The following is a 20,830-nucleotide window of genomic DNA, read 5'->3' as shown; positions in this document are numbered from 1 at the left end:
GGATCCAGAGCTCAAGCCCGTAGAAAACCTTTGGAGGGAGCTGAAAGTCTGCGTTGCGCAGCGACAGCCACAAAACATCACTATTCTGGAGGAGATTTGCATGAAGCAATGGGAAGGAAATACAAGCAACAGTGTGAGAAAACTTTGAAGAGAAAATGTTTGACTTCTGTCATTGCCGGCAAAAGGATACACAAAAAAAGGATTGAGATTAATTTTGCTCGACCAAGTATTTATTTTCCACTGTAATTTGCTAACAAACTCATTAAAAGTAAATGGGATTTTTCTGGATTTTCCCCCCATCCCCAATAGATGAGCTTTAATAAGGATGAAATTTACAGACATTACTTTTTAAGTGGAAGAACTGACTAAATACATGTAGGCAGGATAGATTAGGACTCGTGTTTAGATCGTTCTATAAAAGGTTGTTGTGCTACCCTCTTGTGGCAAAGAAAACCCTGCCCAAATCCGTCCTGTTAAACCAGGGAAAACCTGCTCTTTAAATGGGGGCGGAATATATCAAATGGCACATAAATTAAATATTGAAAAATTAAACCACCAACATTATTCTGAGTGTCAACATTTAATTCACTGGTTCTTTGTGGGGCACTAATAGTAAACTGATATCACACTTAAAACTGAACGGAAATCATTATTGTAGTTTTTTTCCATTTCAGTGCTTCGTGTGAGCCATTTCTTTAGACATTGTACTTGAAATTGACCACCCGATGTTATTTATGAGACGGCTGCCAAAATGAACAGTATTTGTAATCACCAATGTCTTGCAACTACAGGTACCCACTAAGCATTTTGAGCGCACTCGCTGGTGACTGCAGGAACAAATTCAGGTTTTCTGTTTTTATTTGTGTAGGCCTGCACTTTACTACAGGAAATACTAATCCGCCCGGAGATAGCTGGGATATGCTCCGGCGCTCCTGCAACCCTTGTGAGGATAAGCAGCTCTGAAAATGGATGAATTTATCTTTCAATCTATCTTGAGATCTTTCAAATGATCCACACAGACAAATGCCTGAAAGACTGCTGATATTTAATGTAGCACAGCATAGTCCAAGATCATGTTGATGCTGCAAAGACAGTCAAGCACAAACTGCCCTCACACATATAGAATCACACTGTGAACATTTGCTCTTATCCGATACGTGTTCAACATTAAGAAACAAAACCACCACACAACCTCATTCCAGAACCGGGCCAGTTTGGTAGCAGAAGTTTTACAGTAATTCCACCTGGACGGGACAGTGTGACAACCCTACAGTGGACCACTTTCCGAATAGTTGATCGTCAAGATGAATTTTGAGATCCAAAATGTCTAAATTTATAAAGAACTGTACTGCACTTTATTCAAAACTAGGTCAAACTTAAAAAAAAAAAACTATCTCTTTACCACATATAGTTCTGAGGAGAGAATTGATTAAACATAACATACAAATGGAGACTAAAAAAAAAGTAAATTACAAAAGAAACTTTGGGACAGGATTAGCATTTGCCTAATGTAACTTACAATAAATGGGCCTTTGCTCGAATACAGTGTTCCTCAACTGTATTTTTTAAAATTAAAAATAGCCTCTGAATAAATCCAATTTATACTTTTAAATGCAGTTTCATATCAGTTTGGCAAAACGCCCAGAGCATAATGCTAACCGTATTCCCTGCTAGTCAGAAGCTGAGCTGCACTGCAAAAGTTGGTAACTTTTCTTGTCATTTATCTAATAGATTTCCTGTGGGAACTTGTTTCCCCTCTGTACTATAATTCCCCCGCCTCCTTAAAAAAAAAAAAAAAAAAAAAATCCAAATAGGACCTATGTATTTTTTTTTTTTTTTGTACCAGGTTTTACCGGCCCACTTTTAGGTCCTGACCCAGCAGTTGAGAATCACCACACTGATAGATCCAGTTAATGTGTAACAATTCTATGAGAAAGATTCTGAGTCTACTCCGGGCAACCCATTGAACAGGATCTGTTGATTCAAATGGTCTTTTACATCAACTTTTGGGGAGCACATTTCCAAGCATCTACTAATCGTATTCAAATACAATGAATTTGCAGAGTTGTATATTTTAGGAGATGAAACCACAGAATGCATTTTCATTTCACTTTTTAAATTGTACGGTAGCTTTTCCTGGACTTTGGTGTCCAACAGAAGCTATCAGCATAGCTAGCATGAGTTCATTTGGGTTCCTTAAGGAAGATGGGTTTCAGCAAGAATTCATATCAGCTGCCGTCTTTCTAGCTGGCATGGACAAAATTGGATATACAAGAGAAGATCAAATATTGTCAGTTGATTCCGTGAGCCCCAAACGCTGGACACAAACGGGGTGCTTAACATATGCTGATCATGTTGCAGAGGAGGTGAATGTGCTCAACTACAGCATTAACAAACTTAGGCAATGCAAACTGATTACTTCAGCGTATTTGTATCACATCTGCACAGGCACGCAGACGTGTATATACACAGACACACACGCACACCCAGACACACACACACTTAGCGCAGCAACTTCAGCCCCTCTTTAATGTTCACAAAGCGCATCTAAAATCAAATTGTGGATGTCCCCTTAACAAAGCCCACACATTCCATTGGAATTCACGTGGATTTGTCCACTCTTTCACATGACCTTCCATGAGCTAACTTATCATTAAGTCTGACCTTCCTGCACACAACCTCCATCTTGTTTAGTCTTAACCTGACCCCGTCCCATCCCGCCCCACTCCCTTCTGGCTCTCCCCTCCCCCCTCGTGATGAGTGGAGCTGAGGTTGGTGGCGGTACAGTAAATTGGGGGTGCAGTTTTTGAAGAGGGGAAGGGTGGGAGGGAGCAGCAGGAAGGTGGCCATCGTCTCAGCTCTTCAGTCGTCTTCCAGGCCCTGGTTGAGGAGAAAGTTGGCGGCCAGGTTCTCGTTCTTCTCGCAGGCAAAATAGGCCTGGATGACGAGCGCCTCAGGGAAGCCCAGCGCTTTTAGCTGCCAGGTGCCAAGAAAGAAAGTGTAAGAATTAAAACTTCCACATTTATGAATATACATCACAGAAAAACACTCACCCTTTCGATGGCTTCCTTCTCCTGAGGTGTGACTTGAATATAGTTGATAGGTGCACCTTCCTCACCCGCTGCGCCTATCTCTCCGACCTCTGGCGCCTCTCCACCCTCGCCCACTGGCTCGTTCAACATTTGGATGAACAGCTCCTGGTGCTGACTGATTTGCTGTGCGAAGGACAAACAAGACAAACCACAGGTCAAGGCATCATCTGCACAATTATGCAGCAACAAACTGCATGAAACAAATTATTCACCGTCTTTGAGGAGTATACTTGTCAATTACATTTTTCAGTGGGGGTGGGTGGGGAAGGTTCTGATGTTGCTCCATTCTTATAGGTCAGAGATGTGAAAAATGTTCTCTAGAATGCCTTTAAAAACCACATCCGCCATTTCGAAGTGATTATATAGCAGATATACAGCAGGAAAATTGCTAAATATGATTCAGAATGCTTCTTCTGTTTTTGTATCCAACGCCTTCGAGTATTCGGCTATAATTGGCGGTGTGAAAAACACGAACCAAACAGTGTGTTCATCTAACTTCGTGTGCCATTGTTCCACGCTGCTGTTCCCGTCCTTGTATATTTGTTGTCATATGATTGAGATGAGATTTAGCAATGGTTTATTGTGTGGCATTTGGTTGTGCAAATGGTTAAGGCAGCAGCAAGAGATTTTGCCTTTCCATGTGAAAAAGAAATACCTGACCAGCGGATAGGCAAAGTACATTGACGGGAGACGAAACCTTGTCACTCATGGGTGCCTTGCAAGCATTCCAAACACTGCTAATCACTTTGAACCAGCGTGTTTTGAGAAAGACTTAGCAGAAAACATTGGATACATAAATGTTGTTAGGTAGAGCCTGAAACCAGCTGCTGTGCCTGTGACCTCAACCACCAGCAAGATAACTAAATCTCGCACTGGACAATAGGGGGGGGGAGACCTGTGCAGCACTTTTGGCAATATGACAAGCCAATCTACACAACAAAGACTTTCCTGTGCGGTATTTTACGCGGTACTTACGCGAATGGAGCACAATACTCTATATAGGAATACTGCATACTGTGTAAAAGCTTGTGCTGTCACTGAAACATATATGAATATATAAGTGTAATCATACTAAAAAAACATTGGCACTCCTGGTGTGGCATTATTTCTAGCCATGACTGTATAAAACGACATACCATCACATCGAGCCTGCGGACACTCTTTTTCTGTTGTACAACTGTACAAAAACATGTATGGTGTCTTGAGGTTCAGGTTCATATTCGGAGGAGGCTCAACGTCGGTAATAAAAATCTTATTTTTAGTTAAACCATCGTTGATAACTTGCTGGAAGTGACGTGCATGTATTACATAACACTGAAATAATGCAAATTTTTATTTAACTAACATATCCACTAGGCGGCAGCACGGTGGCTCAGCTGGTAAAGCATAGACCTCACAGTTCTGAGGTCTCGGGTTCAATCCCAGACCCGCCTGTGTGGAGTTTGCATGTTCTCCCCATGCCTGCTTGGGTTTCCTCCGGGCACTCCGGTTTCCTCCCACATTCCAAAAACATGCAACATTAATTAGACACTCTAAATTGCCCCTAGGTGTGATTGTGAGTGTGACTGTTGTCTGTCTCCATGTGCCCTGCGATTGGCTGGCAACCATTTCAGGGTGTACCCTGTCTCAGCTGGAATAGGCTCCAGCACGTCCCGCAACCCTCGTGGGGATAAGCAGTGAAGAAAATGGATGGATGGATGGATGGATGGATGGATGGATCTACTAGGCATAGCCTTGTAGAATGTGACATCAGGAGCTCCAACTCTAGCACCAGTTAACCATTTACCACACAATCAGTTCACTGTTTGTGTTTCCTCCATGCTCCTTCCAAGTGCATTCATTTTGTACTTGTTTGACCGCTTGTCTCGGTCAATATACGGCTGAAAGTAGCGGTGACTAGTCACTACCATTTTTTGTCCACACTTCAATTTAGCAGCAGCAAATTGTAATGCTCGCTTGTAAATCAAATTTTGGCTCCCAAGGCACAGCAAGCAAAAAAAAAAAAAAAAAAAAAAAAAGGCCTCTAACGAGTGACACCTTGTAACATCAAAATTGGGGCACTTGAAAGTAAAAATACACTATTTTGGATTTTGGTAATTGGGTCAGATGAACTTCACATTTGTGATGTCAAATGAAGGCTAATGTTATAATGTTGAGGAGTACATATGATGAATCAATGAGCTATTTTCTATTTGACTACCTTTCTATTTAAAATATTACCATCTAGTAGTATGACAAGAATTCCTCAAGTCATGAACTATCAGTCAATAATTTGCAGTACAACTTCTAACATGTTGACCACAATACAGCTGTGATCATCATGCATGTATGTGCATTACCTGCAAGAGTTGGGGGTTCTCCCTCCCAAGCTGTTGTAGGAGAGCTGGAAGCATAGCTGGGTTCTGCTGGATGGCCTGCCTCATGTGAAGAAATTGGGGCTGAGTCCGCAAGAATGCAAGGGGGTTTTCACCTGGTGACGTACCAAATAACAGAATTATCCTACTAAGAGGGGAGATAAAAACATTACAGGCCAGATGCGAAGACTTCAAATGCACTCAGACAGCTACAGCAGTTGACTCACAGTTAAAGGAACATGGGATATTACTTTTCTACATTTCTTTCTATCATTTCCATAACTAGAAAACTAGTTAACTACTACTATTTATGTTTGAAGCGCTGAAAACATGCTAAGACATAATATACTACAGAACTGCTGAGATATAGTTGAAGCATCTTTTTCACCATTTGAATTAGCCTGATTTTGTTGGGTGGTTGAAACCCTGCCCTGTGACATCACAGGGCAGGGGTGTATACTTTCTAGCAAGTGTTCCCTCCCCCACTATACAAGGACAAAGTGACATTTTTGTTTGACTGCTTAGTGCTCATGGGGTAATTGTGCTCGACATCAATAACAATGCCGATTTACTACTCCAGCTTGCAGTTAGCAAACTAACGATGTGTCTTTTCTGGATGGCTCAATTAACAGAGTCACTCGGTAACATTTTTTAAGGTTACAAAAAATTGAGGGAAAAAAAAGCAATTGATTGACTTTTTGAATGTCACCAATAATGAGGGTATATTGTCTTGTGTTTATTTTTATGATTATTTTCCATAATGACCATTCAATTATAATGTTGACCATCCTAATGTGATGTTCCATAAGGTGTCACCTCTTCTTGAGTATGCTTGATTTATTTGTGAGAATCCATTCACACGGTTACAGCGTGTGAGTGGCTCTTATTATTCAAATCTTTAAACCAGATATGATACACATCTTTTTTTTTTTAATGCGAATTTGGCGCCTGGTTAGTGTCGACAAATGCTGGGTACTAAATATTTTGGTGATAATCCTATGTTAATACCACCAGCAAAAAGTTCAAAACATTAAATGTTAAAAAAAAAAAACGGCTCGACAGTGTTGTTCATCACAGAGGGTGGCGGTTATACACAAATCCCTAAAGCAGCCCGGCTCGGCTGCGTAATAAGCCACCTTGGCGTCGAAAATGAACCACACTGGCCGAGGCACTGCGTCCGCCGGTCACGGCTTAGGCAAAGGCTGCGCATGGGACTTGCGGACGGTGGGGGTTCTGAAGAACACTGCCGACAATGCCGCACTCAGCCACGTGTGACAATGCCGAAAGCGCCCCCGACGGTGTTGTCAATGTTAATACCACCAGCAAAAAGTTCAAAACAATAAATGAAGTTTATTTTCAAAACGCGACATAGGCATTTTCTTCAGATTTACGAAACTCGCGCCAAAATTATCCAGCTCCGAATGGTAGTTATCGGCATACTCTGATTTTTGTTGAAAGTGCGACATATCGTTCTATATCAGCCAAAGAAGATCGCGTTTTATTTCAAAATGCTACATATCGAGATCTTATTTAGAGCAAAATGCCACATAATTTCGTTCAATCAGCGTGCGCTGCTGAAGCAAGCAGCATCCAATCAGAATTCGTCGAGAGGGAAGTTCCGGTATCTTCCACATCATCATCCAAAATGGCTGCGCCCACGTTTGAGGGAGATGCTAATGCTGAGTTTGATTTTATGTACGAGACACCGGAGAGAATGAAGCTGGGAAAGAAAAGAAACCCAGCGGAAACGGGGTCAGAAAAGAAGAAGCGCTTGCTATGATAGTAGACCCTATTTTTTCTCTTTGTGAAGTTGACCTATTGTTTCCTTTTTTATCACATTTGGATTTTCTTTTACATGAATTCTATTTTTAATAGAATCTACTGATGTGTGAATCAGTAATGTTTCTTTTCTACTTATGAATTGAAAGAAAATAAAGACTTTTGATCTTTGTAGATTGTTTTTGTTTACACTGAAAAATATCCAGTACAGTCAGTAGCAAACCTTTTCATTGTTTTGCCATGTGATACATTTTACCATGTTTTTTTATTTGGATCCTTGGCATGCATTTTTGTCGATTTTATCTTTACAGTGTTTCTTGCTTTCAAGCTGAACTAAGTCTTGTATTTTGTTTATCAATGTTTAATAATATCGAATAAATGAATCAGTGATTGTGCTGGTTTACTTGCAGGCTGTCCCATTGTGAGGGTGCTTTTCCTATTTAATTTTAATTCTTTATGAAATTATTGCAATTTAATACTTCAGTTCTCATCCAAGTACCATTGTATCTGAATGTAATAAACATACTGTTTTGTCTATGATTGTGTAATGCTTGAATAGTAATTTTGTTGTTCAAAATATTTCACCAACGATCATTAATGAATGAATAAATTTTTATAATTCTATGCAATCTTTTTTTTTGCCATTTTTTTATAAGGAAAGTTATCGGCTATGATTTAAGAAAAGTTGAAATTAAAAGGAAATCACCACCCTTGGAGTAGACTCAATTTCTGTCTATGAGCATTATGAATACTGTTATTATTACTACAGACTTATATCCTATTCTGCAGTCTTCTTTCCCCCGACAGCGACAGCTATAAATAAAATCATAAGAAAGCAGACTCAATGAGTCAGATTTCAAACAGTGAATTTGTGAGTTTGAAACTGATTTCATTTTGGAGATGTGTGTATGAGATCGACTACCTATTTTTTTTCTGCTGGTATCCCTCGCAACCCATATTAACCTTGGTAGATTGGTTTGAAGCAGTTTACTTTCTTAATGATCTCACATCAACTTATAAACAAAATTAATCAACTGAGTGACACAATGCCTGCAGATGTCGGATTGCAGAATCGGATACAGATACACCAAATTACAATGATGTTAACTCAGCCTTTCCAAGACCTCATACTGAACAAACAAACAGTTTCTAAATAACTGAAAAACACCTTTTTAAAAGAAATTCCCATTTTTTCATCTCCTTTTTCAACATCTGACATTAGTGAGCTAATTGTGAAAATTGTGACTGGTGACTGACCTTTATTTCTGATACCTAACTCTCTAAATGTGGTGGTCATGGTCTTAAATATTATTTTAAAATGCTTGAAATGTTGAAAGGCAAATAGTTTTCATGATTGCCTATCAAAAGCAACTGATTTTTTTTAAAAAATACAGCTGCTCCTGAAGGTTTAAGTCGAAATCTGGATATGTCTCACTTTGCCAAGAATAGAATGTTTGAATATGTCTCATTTTGGAGAAAAAATGAAATTTGTCATCAAAAAAACTCGGTGAATATTAAAGCTAATATTTTTTGTAGTATGGTGTTTAGTTACTTTTTAGCATCTCTTTCCATCCCCCAATAGTTAGAAACATAAATTGAGTTTATTGTTTTCACTTCAATACCAAGCCCTTTTCTCAAAATGAAAAAAAACGGATGTCTCATTTTGAAAAACTCTTCAAATGTAAAAAAAAAAAAATATATCAATGGGCAACCTATATGGGCATGTGCAGGGTTGCAAAGACACTATTTTCTCTACATTCGACACTATATGCATGATTAGATGAGCATTATCATGCATCAGATGCATGCCAAGCATAAAAGTCCCATTTAAGTTAGTGGCTGAGCGTCTTCTACATCCATCATTTAATTATTCATATGAGTCAGTCACCTTCTGCTAGAGACGGTGCTTCTGTGGGTCCAGATGCTGGTGTGTGCGCTGGGGGATTCGTGTCCTGGATTGGGTTGGTCGGAAGACCCTGGTAATACAAACACAACAAAGACAAACAGCTCATTGCTACTCAATGCAACTTTTAAAGTTGAAAATAATTATAAGAACTGAGCCAAACCAACATTTTTTGGGAGGGGGCAATAAAAGACTGACACGATAAAAAGCTTGATCCGTACTTAATTTCAATTTAAGACTGCTGCAAAATGTACATTGTGTATTAATTTAGGTGGGCAGGAGTATTATTATGACAAACAGACAGATAGATGCAGAGCTGAAAACAACTGGTTGCTTTTTTTGTGTGCAGATAAACATTTGTCTTAAAGGGCCACTGTCATGAAATGCATGATCTTTAGTATGTTATTATTAAAAAACTAGCAGCCGACATGGACCCATGCGTTTTTTTCCACCACAAAACATGATTTTGACACATACAGCTTTTTGTAACTCCCACCATGAAAATCCTCTCGAGGGATTTGTTTTCGAAAAAAAGCAGGAAGTGACGAGCATTAAAGGACCGCCTTCAAGTGGACTCATTTGTTTCTATTAGTTTTACCTCTGGGAAGATAGCTCATTGTTCCTTCGTGTTAGCCAAAATGCCAGCTCATTGCATTGCTGGACATTGCTTGAACACTAGGGAGGATGGACTTACCCTTAATAAGTTTGCAAGAGAACTGGTTCGTCGTGAAAAATGGATTGCACGGGTGCAGAGGACGAGAGCTTCGTGGGTTCCAAATGACAGGTAGGTGTGTATACAACTACTAAAAAAAAAAAATAATAGTTTGGGGCGGACCACGTTATCGGTCTCTCACAATGTAACAAAAGATCCGCTGCCGTCAATGCCGCACTCAGCCGCGTGCGACGACAACGCCGTAAAGCGCCACGGCTCGACAGTGTTGTTCATCGCAGACGGCGGCGGTTATGCACAACCCCCTAAAGCAGCCCGGCCCGGCTCCGTAATAAGCCACCTTGGCGTCGAAAATGAGCCACACTGGCCGAGGCACCACGTCCGCAGGTCACGGCTTAGGCAAAGGCTGCGCATCGGACTTGCGGACGGTGGGGGCTCTGAAGAACACTGCCGACAATGCCGCACTCAGCCACGTGTGACAATGCCGTAAAGCGCCCCGGCTCGACGGTGTTGTTCATCTCGTACTGCGGCGGCTATGAAGAACGCCCTAAAGCAGTCCAGCTTGGCTCCGTGATAAGCCACCTCGCCGCCAAAAAGGAGCCACACCGGCCGGCTGCGATGAGCCACGATGGCTCATCTCTGCCGCTGAAGTGGATCGGACGGGGAGGCGGTTTGGCCATGATCGCATATCATCGGAATATGACTCGAAACAATAGGGTAATATTGCCCTGGTAACTTCACTCTGTTGTGTGACGTTCTCTTCTTTGAAAAGAGCTTCCGTGTCAGAAGGGGTATGTTCGTCTCCCATTGTAGGGTCCACCGCATGTTTTCATTGCCGAATGTCCGGGTGACGTCACAAATGGGATGCAGCCAATATGGCAACCACTTGGATGTCGTAGAATGGCATTTCTTTCCGCTCATATTTATTTTTTCGTATAGACATTGAAGTGAATAATGTTATATGTATTTTTCATTTCAATATCTATTTTGACCTTTAACCCTTGACCTTTAACAAACGTGCCAATAACTGGCAAGATTTGGTCCTGATTCCCTCCTATTCCCCCCAAATTTACCAAAGGTTCTATTAGATCTCCAAAGATTATCTTGTGGTATCGAGTGTGTTAAGAGTGATTTTCTTTGCTTGGAAAACAATCTGAGCCAACAATAATATAATACAGTCATACACAAAGATCGGTTTCACAATGAAGTGACTTAGTATGCTACAGTATCATTACTGTAATCTCTTCTGTATGAGACGCTCGAGGATCCGCACCCCAAAATTGGCTCCATAAAAAGGGAGGAAAACCCTTCTACCTATGTATAATGTGCACCCATGACTTTTTAATCCAGTGATAAATTTATAGGCAACAAATATTAGTGGTGATCCCCTCCCTAGTGAGGATAAGCAGTGGAGAAATCAGATGGAGGGATAATTTCGTCTGATCAGTATTAGTATTAATAATACCAGTATCCAGTATTATTAAATATAATACTAATAAAGCTAGGTTTGTTTGTTCTTTATTCATGTTTTCTTTACTGTAGGACACCCTAAATCTAGTAACCCTTAACAACAACAAGATTATTAATGTTACTTCAGTAAAAACTTTACATATTACACACACATTGCAGCCTCAATTTCCAAAAAAATAGATTAATTTTAACATTTTAAATGTGAACCTTATCGCAAGACTCTAAACTAATTAATGGCTCTCCTAAAACATATCTACTCATATACTGTACCTCATTTACTGAAGGAATTTTCTAACTTTTACTACACTTTTGTGTAATGCGTACTATTGACTTTTGGAAAATTTTGGGGAAGGAAAAGAAAATTACATAATATACGAGAAATTATGGATGGCACGGTGCCGCAACTTGTTAAGAGCGTCAGACATTTCTGAGGACTGGGGTTTTAATCCCGGGCCTGCCTGAATTTTCTCTGGGCACTCCGGTTTCGCGCATCCCAAAAACACGCAACATTAATTGGACACTCTAAATTGTCCCTAAGTGTGATTGTGAGTGTGGCTGTTTGTCCCCGTGTGCCCTGCGAATGGCTGACAACCAGTTCAGGGCGTACCCCGCCTCCTGCCCATTGACAGCTGGGATAGGCTCCAGCACTCCCGTGACATTTGTGAGGATAAGCGGCTAAGAAAATGGATGTATGGATGGATGAAGCATACCATGCATGAGTATTGTTATATTTTCTGTCCACATATGTTGCAGCACTGTTTGTATTCAAAACTAAATTACTTAAAGGGTTATAACACAAACCTCAATGCTGCTTTTTTCAGCCTGTCTAAGGTGTTTTGCGTTGCATGTTAGCATTGAGGTATCCAGTGAGGTTAGTCTTACAGTGAGAAGGTACTCCACAGCTCTGTGAGGGTTGTTGAAGCTGGCCCGTAGTGCTGCCACCACTCTCTCCCTCTCATAACCCATAGACATGATCTCTTTCAGCATTGCTTCATACTCTGCTCCAGTCACTGAAAACACAACACAGAAACAACACTGGCTATTGTTTTTAATAATGGTTAACATTTTGGACACTTAATTTAATCATGTTAATGTTGTGATTCAATTGTTTTATTGAGTCTACCATCTAAACTGAATGTTTTTTGAAGACCGGATTATAAAAGAAGAGAACATGAGTTTTATCTGATGATCTTTTCACTGAATTTCACCAACAGACATACAGTGTTATTAAACAGTAGAAGGACAAAGGCATGTGTACAATCGGTGAGTGGGGCCAACAGGAATCTGTTCCAAACTAGGACCGCATACTAGAGACAGCTATTGTTACTGCTTAAATATAGGTATGATATGTATTGCTCTCCAGACTGTAAGATCCCTGACAAATGGCAGTAGCGTCTGTCATACAAAGTGAAGGTGTAAGTTCTAATAAGAGAAAAGCATTCTCGTGCTTTTTTTTTTTTTTTAAAAATTCTATACCATATCCGACCTAGCAAAAAAATAGACCATACAACATTCATCTGACTCGTCACTACACAATGAGAAAAATAAGACTAAATTCAACGTATATAAATTGAAGTATTATCTTAATGGGTTTTTTTTTTCCAAACAGCAGAGAAGTTTGAAAAGTCCTGGTGAATGTTAAACGATACAAAAACATAATTTTGAGCATCCTAGCCTGATGTGGATGAATAACCACTGATCCGTCAATACATGTATACAAACAAAAATGTATTCGATGCAATTCAATATGTGGACAGTCAAGATTTGAGTCCATCGTTGTTACTTTGTTTTAATAACCCAAGGGCTTGGAGAGTGAAGGTTTTCAGCTGAAAAGTAACAACAAAAAAATGTGCTGAACAGTCAGACGCAGGGAGTTAATGACAAACTTTTAATTAAACTACAGTGGAACCTCCATTTAACCGTTCAGCAGATTAGCAGTTATAGTGAACTACTTTTTTGTGGCCATATACACCCATACCACCCAGTACAAAACTTTTTATATATTTTTTTTGTGATCTAAAACACCCAGCAAAGTATAAGCCTATTGTAATCTATATTTAAAAAAAAAAAAAAACTTCAAAATATTTTAAAAGTTTTAAAGTTGAGAAAAACTTACCACACTGGTGCACTTGATGGTGACAATGTCTATGGACTCATAGGCAAGTCGAGGAGTGTTGTTTTTATGAGCTGTGGAGCATTAGTGTGTGTCCCATTTCCAAATCTTTTACCATAAATCAATGGCTTGCCAAAAAAAAGTTACTGTACCAAAAATAGCACATTCTAAACTCCAGAGACTCATGTGTTTTACTCCTCTTAAACACCACCACCATACTGCTTTCTCTCTGTACAGAACTCTACAGTCTGTCAAGAGCTAAAACTCCTGCTATCATGGCTGCTATGTCAATGCATGACCTGAAAAAGTTGCCACTTTCAATATGGCCACAAAAAAAAGGATCATCTTTAATTAATCTAGCCACCTTCAACATGGCCACCACATACACAGGGGAGGCACGTTTGTTGGTTGAATCTCGTTATATTGTATATCTGTGACCCAGAAATGCATGTGTTCCAAAGTCTTGTCTATATTGGGCTACAGCGCCAGGACACCAAACTGGCCAATTTTGGAACTAACAGACAGACTTTGTGAACGCCTGTTTAAGTGACAACTGGAAACTATTTTTGGACATGTCTAGGTGGTCCGTTTCTTTCAATATCTGTTAAATTGTGGTCCATTAAAATGAGGTTCCACTGTACGTGTTCATGTAAACTCTAAATGCCTCGCAATGCCTTGATAGGACGGGTTTAACTATTGTTGGCTGAAAGAAACGATAGGAAACTCGCGACTTACCAGGCTGTTCATCTGTGTGTGCATTTGGAGGCATAAGTCCACTTAAACATTTTAAATCATTAAACGTACATGCACAACATACAATGGTTACTGTGGAAAAATAGATTTGCATTTGTGACTAAGGGATTGCAGTTATTGTTCTTGTAAAATACAGGTGCCCATCTTTTCATTCTGGAAAGAAAAAATCATCGGACAGCTTTTCTTTGAATTAAATGCATTTAGTCAGCAAATGTTTCAATTCTTGAATGGATACGCATGCTTTGCGATGGTTTTTCGTGTTGCCCTCTTTAATTACACAGCAACTGTGGTGGTTATGCTCTTTCCCAAAATATTGATTATCACATACCAGTAATTGCTATATCGTGGACTACTTTTAACATCTGCCAATAATAATAACAAGAACACAATAATGGATCTTGATTACTTATTCTGTAATTCCCACACCATGGATATTGTTGAGCGAGGACATACCCAGTGCAGAAGAGGCATCCAAACCCTGGCTCCCTCCACTGGAACTACATTAAAAAATAAAAAATAAAAGAATAAAAATTAAAAAAAAAAATCATTATCCATCTTCATTTCACTTCTATGAAAAATAAGCAAATGTGTATACGAAGTACAAATACAAAGAGGGAGATGCAAGCTACTAATATTATGGGAATCAAAGTAGTGCAGTAGTATACTTTCCTATTTAGATCATCATAAAAATCATTTCAATGGATTTAGATGAATGGCCCTTCAATTAATTAGTTCTTTTGTAAGATGAGCTCTCAACCTTCCAATTTCAAACAGGCCAGAAAAAAAGGAATCTGCAAGCTTGAAACCAACATTATTTAAATATTGTAATTAATAATGATCCATCCACATGCGAGAAAGACCAAAAGGCATGACAGTACTGTATTGGAAAACTAAAACACTCAGTCAATGGCACAACCCAACCTAACACTGCAATATCGGATGGTTCCATCAACGGACAAGAACAATTTATTTCTCAGTTTCTTCTAAATTAATGCACTAAAAATGCCACAGATGAGCATTAATCAACTTGTATATAGAGAACCCAAATAAGATGGACAATTCTGTATCACGTTCACACAGACTTGGTACAATCAGATGTATGGCGATAATGGCGAGCCAGTGTTTGATGTGACACATACAATAATTGTCAGACTGATAATTTTCAATACAACATGAAGTGAGGAGTCTTGTGAGCAAAACTTAACCAAACCGCTTTTATCATAGCAGAAGTAACCCCCGATTAAAGGTCCCATATTTTGGGAGGTTTGCTTCCGATAACTGATTCATTATCTTTTTTTTTTTTTTTTTTAAACTAAATGGTCGGTCCCAAAAACGGTGATCATGTAAAGCTTTTCCTTATCTTTATTAGGGTTGATGTGCTGTCTTTTGTCTTCTTGACTGCAAAACTGTTCTGGCACAAAAGGGATCTAGATCCTCCTTTCTGTTCGATGTATCAACAGAACAGGACAAAGACTACAAAGAAGAAAAGATATACTCTACCTGGCTGGTGGGGTTTCTGTTGCCGTATCACTCGGTTCCTCCTTCACTTCCTCGGGGGGTGTGAGGACTGCTGCAGGGGTAGATGTTGGGGCTGGTGCTGGGGCTGAGGTTGAAGTGGGAACGAAGGTTGATGTGGAACCGGAATCCTGGGCAGTAGGTTTGACTGCTTCCGAAGCCGGAGGAGCCCCAGCAGCAGCTGTAGTCTTAGCCTTTGACGATGTTAAAAAGTGTTGGCAATGAGACTAGGTCTTTCAATGAAGTTACACGCTGAAGCAGATGGGACAGCTCTAATTGTATTCATATTCACACACAAAATTTTCGATATATCTGCAGACAAACGTGGGAAATACATGGACAGCATCAAAAAATGCTTACAAAATGATTAACACTATCATATGGTATCAATTTTAAATTTATTATTGTAGCTGCTTACAAAATACAAAAATGTATTTTTCAGAGCTGAAGGAGATGGTACAGTACTATTGTATTCGTATGTGCACACTAATTTGTCGATATATCTGCAATCACCATCACTATATCGAAAATCTTGGGACCTCAAATAGAAAGACAGCGTTTATAAATGATATAATTGATTGGATCGGCGACTTATAACAAAGATGATCAGCCGGTCAGCATAGAATAATTGTCAGCTGATACTGATCAGGTCAATGAGATCGGTGTCAAGCCTAGTTTACACCAACTACCCATTTATTGATTGGAGATCATATGAAAACATTTGGATATTAAAATTGAATGGCAAAACATATGGCCAATGAACCTAGATCAAATAAACCGTGTATATGTTCAATGATCTCACCTTGGACACCATGACTACTACAAAGTTTCTCTCATCAATTTTGTAGTCCTTAATTTGCGTGTCATCTTGAAGAATTTTTCCGGCATATATCAGCTTCTGCCCTGAGACAGGAAAATTGTCTTTTCCTCTCTCTGCTTCTATCTTCTCTTTTAAGGCCTTCACCTAACAAAGGAGACAAAAGCACATTAAATAACTAATGGCACACAAGAATTTGAACATTGTTAATACCACTGAAGCAAAGCACAGACAGCAATGGTTTACATGGACCTTTGAATTTTGATTAGAATTAGGTTAGAGGTCCAAATCAATGAAAGTCCTCCATATAAACACTGCGATCAGAATAAACAGCCTAAACCTGAATGGAATTTCATTAGGGAAGAATTCTTCTTTTTGCAAAACTAATCAGAAGGCAATTTACATCATAGAAACAAACCCTAATTCGGAATGGTGTCATGCTGAACATACTCTGTCTTGATGAAAATGATCAGTGATATTATCATTTATGCACTTAAAAACATGGCGCCTTCCAAACACAGCCGATTTGAGATGGAGACATTTTTAACATTACGTAATAACGCTCTTGCTTCAATAAAAATGCAAAAACCACTATACTAACTAGACGACTGACATCTATCTTGATAAATCATATGATGTTCACATCCATTTGCATATTACATGTGCAAAGCAGGTATTCTGATTAATGATAGTGGGATATCTAAATGCCATATCAGAATAGATCACATTACATGTAAACTGTTGACCAGTGATCCTCAATTAGAATGACAAAAACGTCACCAGTTATTGTGTGAAATTTGACCCATGGAAGTCACATCAGGCCAAACCTGCTATGCAAGACCACCAAACGGCCACACCAAGAAGTAGGGTTGGGTATCGTTTGAATTTGAACGATTCCAGTCCCCGTTCCAATTCCTCATTTTGATTCTGCTCCCAAGAAATTCTAGATTCTGATTCTTTGAGGGAACTGGGTAATAAAAGTTTGCATAGTTTAAATTGTCGAAATTATGAACATGAATTTTATTTGCAGTCAGCAGTACGTGCTAAAATGAACATCTATTCTTTATAACAATAACAAACTTATGAACTAAAAGGTAACCTGTGGAGGGGTCTAACCCAATTGACTTAATATTCATTAATTAATGTTTCAGCTAAACATTAACAGCTACTGCTCTTGGGCACAAGCTGGCCATGTCCCATGCAATGTTTCTTTGACCTGCCATGATCGCTTCATATTTTTCATTGCTTCCAATGCTAATTTCGTGAATTTTTGTCAACTGCAAATACATATATTGCTTGCTATGTATTTTATGAAATGTTGGTTAATTTTGTAATTGTTTTCTTTAAATGTATGTTTGACTGCAAAATCAAGACGACACATCAACTGAACGACAACGTGAACTGTAAGTATAACAGAGATGAGGAACGTTTTTAAAGTTTGAAACTGTTATTCAACAAAAAAGGTCACACCTAAACTCTCAATCGCTATTATCTTTGCCATTAGACGTTAGCCAGAAATGTGTGCATTTCCAGCAGTTTTGAAGAGTAGTAACTTATTTAGTATTTGTCACAGGAAAACAACTATCACTGGAATAGTTTTGAAAATCTCTCTCAATATCTGGCAATGCTGGTGTTATGTAAAGCCATTTATCAATTCTATTGTACACACACACAAGGATATTCTATCGCGTTTTCTCCAAGAATGAGAGGTTGTGTGTTGGTGAATGCCTCCCCATGTTGTTGGCGTTGGCCTGTCAGACTGCATATTGGGGCTGTGACCATGCTAAGAAATTTAGCCTGCTACTTTGTAATGCAGCTAAACCAGAACGGCCAAAGCAAATAGCAGAGTCATTAGCTTTAGCACAAATGTTGTAAACATCCTATTTACTGTACTATTTTATCACATTTAGCACAACAAAGAAAAAATATTTGAGAATAAATACTCGACATTTTTACAGCATGCGCTCAAAACGCCAGCCTTTACGCTGGACACTTTTTTCGCTGGCTTTTCGAGTAGCTATGTGGCTAAAGCTAACAAGTAAGGTTTCGCGTTGTTCCCACCCCGACGCAAGCATGTGGAGGACCAAGAGCTAAACGCACAACGTCTGGGGATACTACTCAATCACAACTTTCGACATGTGACAATAAGCTCAAACCAAGACACTGGTGTTAAAATGCGCTTAAATATTCACTTCAACAACGAAGAGTGTAGCTAAAGTTAGCTCCGACGCAACTCACCGTTTGTTCGGGGTCGATCTCAATTTGAATGGTCTGCTGTTGCAGTGTTTTTAGCGTGATTTGCATGGTGGCGGTGGCCTACGTTGTTCCCGGTGTTCTTCCGACGATCACGTATGGGCTCGATGAGCAGTTAATTTGTTTTTACAGTTGACGTCTGTGGTAGGATAAGGGCTAGCCGTGAAATGTGTGTATCCATGAGCACTCAGCAAATCGCCATCTTTGGTGACAAGTTGGTGGTGCGGTCAGAAGCGGAGCCCGAATCGAACGTACGAGATCTCGTTCAGTGCTGCGTGAATTGGACAACACCGGCTCTAGTTTTATGAATATACACAGTGTATTGAATAAAGTATCTCACAGAGGTGGGAACAGCATTCACATTTTATACTCAAGTACAAATGAAGATTGTGTACAAACTGAAAATATTCAAGAATCGCCTGAATGTATTTTGTGATTGATAGAGAGCTCACAATTATTCCCACTCCAACCTCAGAGAGAAGATAACCCTAATTTTGCCCAATATGTGCAACCAATGGGTAATAGCTGGCTTCTCTGAATCTGTTGCTGTAGTCGTGAGCTCCTTTGTTTTTTAACAAAAAAATCAATCTCTTTCTCTCCCTCACTCCCTTCCCCCTCTCTCTCTTTCTCTCTCGATCTCGATGTCTCTCTCTCCCTCTCTCTGTCTCTCTCTCTCTCTCTCTCTCTCTCTCTCTCCCCCCCTCTCAATAAAATTTCATTTGTACATTCTACTTTAAAAAAGGTGAAGATTGCAGTTTTCAAAAAATATTCTTTGTCACATGTTAAAACTGTCTGTATGACCTGAAAAGAGAATGTCATTAAAATAACCTTTTGAAAATCCAACTGTCTCTGAGCCTATTTTACTTGTTTTTCTTTCAGCTGGTCCTGTCAAGGGTCGCCACAGCATATCGTCTCAGATGAACACTCAAATTTGTCTGGCAGTTTTTTATGCTGGATGCCCTTCCTGACACAACCCCTCTCGGGGAGTGGAGGCCCCCAGTGAGAAACAAACTCACAACCCGTAGTTTACCAAACCAATGCTCTAGCTACTGAGGTATGGGGACCTCAACAAGATAGACATTCACAGACTGTAGAGACAGGAGGGATGACCAGAGCCTGGCAATCATTTACCCTGTCCTGCATCTAAAAGCTGCAGTACACGGCAGCCTCTCGCAAAATGAGGCTTATTGTTTCTTGGATGAATCGTTTAACTTAAAAAGCTTAAAAGAAGCAATCGTACAGTTCTCCATACAAAACACGGATAAACATATTTAACAGTGGTGTTCTACGCAGACACAGTCTGGCCCCCATGTCATCATTACCACCCTCAACAGGTAAAGCAATCACTTCTCATATTTTTTAATTAATTTTCTATTCTAAAAAAAATTACAATATTGAGCCCCTAGCACTGGCTAACATCTGCTTCTTTACTGTGTTCATTCATGAAATGTATATTTAGTCACCGCACATTCATATTTGTGATGGCCGTGGCTTTGGTGAGAGATACAAGGTGGCGGTGTGAGGCAACTTTCAAATATTGGCAGCATCTTCAAAAAAAAAAAAAAAAAAAAAATCAAGTTATAGCTGCCATCACAGTATATCATTGAATGAAAAAATACTGGCAGCCTAAGTCTCCCCATCTCTTTAGCCATAATTGTAGCAACTTTTTTCATTGTATTGTATTACTTTCAGCTTTCAAATTGCTACTTCTATATTTACCTTCTAAACTACAGACTACTGTTATCGCCCCCTCTGACAAAATTTCAGTAGCACCACCTGACTGGTTGGTCTCATTCAGTGAGGTACCACACAATAATTTTAAACTATATGCTGTATGGTGGTTCAGCTGGTAAAGTGTTGGCCTCACAGTTCTGAGGACCTGGGTTCGATCCTTGCCCCGCCTGTGTGGAGTTTGCATGTTGTGCCTGTGTGTGTTTTCTCCAGGCACTCCAGTTTTCTCCCACATTCCAAAAACATGCAACAATAATCGGAAACTCTTAATTGCCCCTAGGTGTGATTGTGAATATGGCTGTTTGTCTCCATGTGCCCCGCGATTGCCTTGCATCCAGTTCAGGGTGTACCCCGCCTCTTGCCCGTTGACAGCTTGGATA

At 39.6% G+C, this 20,830-nt stretch overlaps 1 protein-coding gene across 1 annotated transcript; it reads right to left on the bottom strand.

Moving 5' to 3' along the window:
* Nucleotides 1-1,028: 1,028 nt before the first annotated feature.
* rad23aa (RAD23 homolog A, nucleotide excision repair protein a) lies at nucleotides 1,029-19,005 on the bottom strand. The gene is made up of 9 exons (XM_061846825.1): nucleotides 18,705-19,005; nucleotides 16,452-16,613; nucleotides 15,635-15,843; nucleotides 14,588-14,631; nucleotides 12,151-12,278; nucleotides 9,114-9,201; nucleotides 5,432-5,562; nucleotides 3,054-3,215; nucleotides 1,029-2,976 (listed from the first exon to the last, which is right to left on the bottom strand). The coding sequence occupies exons 1-9, from the start codon at nucleotides 18,768-18,770 to the stop codon at nucleotides 2,863-2,865; spliced, it is 1,104 nt and encodes a 367-aa protein (XP_061702809.1). The 5' UTR covers nucleotides 18,771-19,005; the 3' UTR covers nucleotides 1,029-2,862.
* Nucleotides 19,006-20,830: the final 1,825 nt, after the last annotated feature.

The sequence above is a fragment of the Syngnathoides biaculeatus genome, chromosome 16 (assembly GCF_019802595.1).
Source record: "Syngnathoides biaculeatus isolate LvHL_M chromosome 16, ASM1980259v1, whole genome shotgun sequence".
NCBI classification, from domain to species: Eukaryota; Metazoa; Chordata; class Actinopteri; order Syngnathiformes; family Syngnathidae; genus Syngnathoides; species Syngnathoides biaculeatus.
The sequence above is the reverse complement of the archived record's forward strand: the minus strand, read 5'-3'. Positions and strand labels throughout refer to the sequence as shown.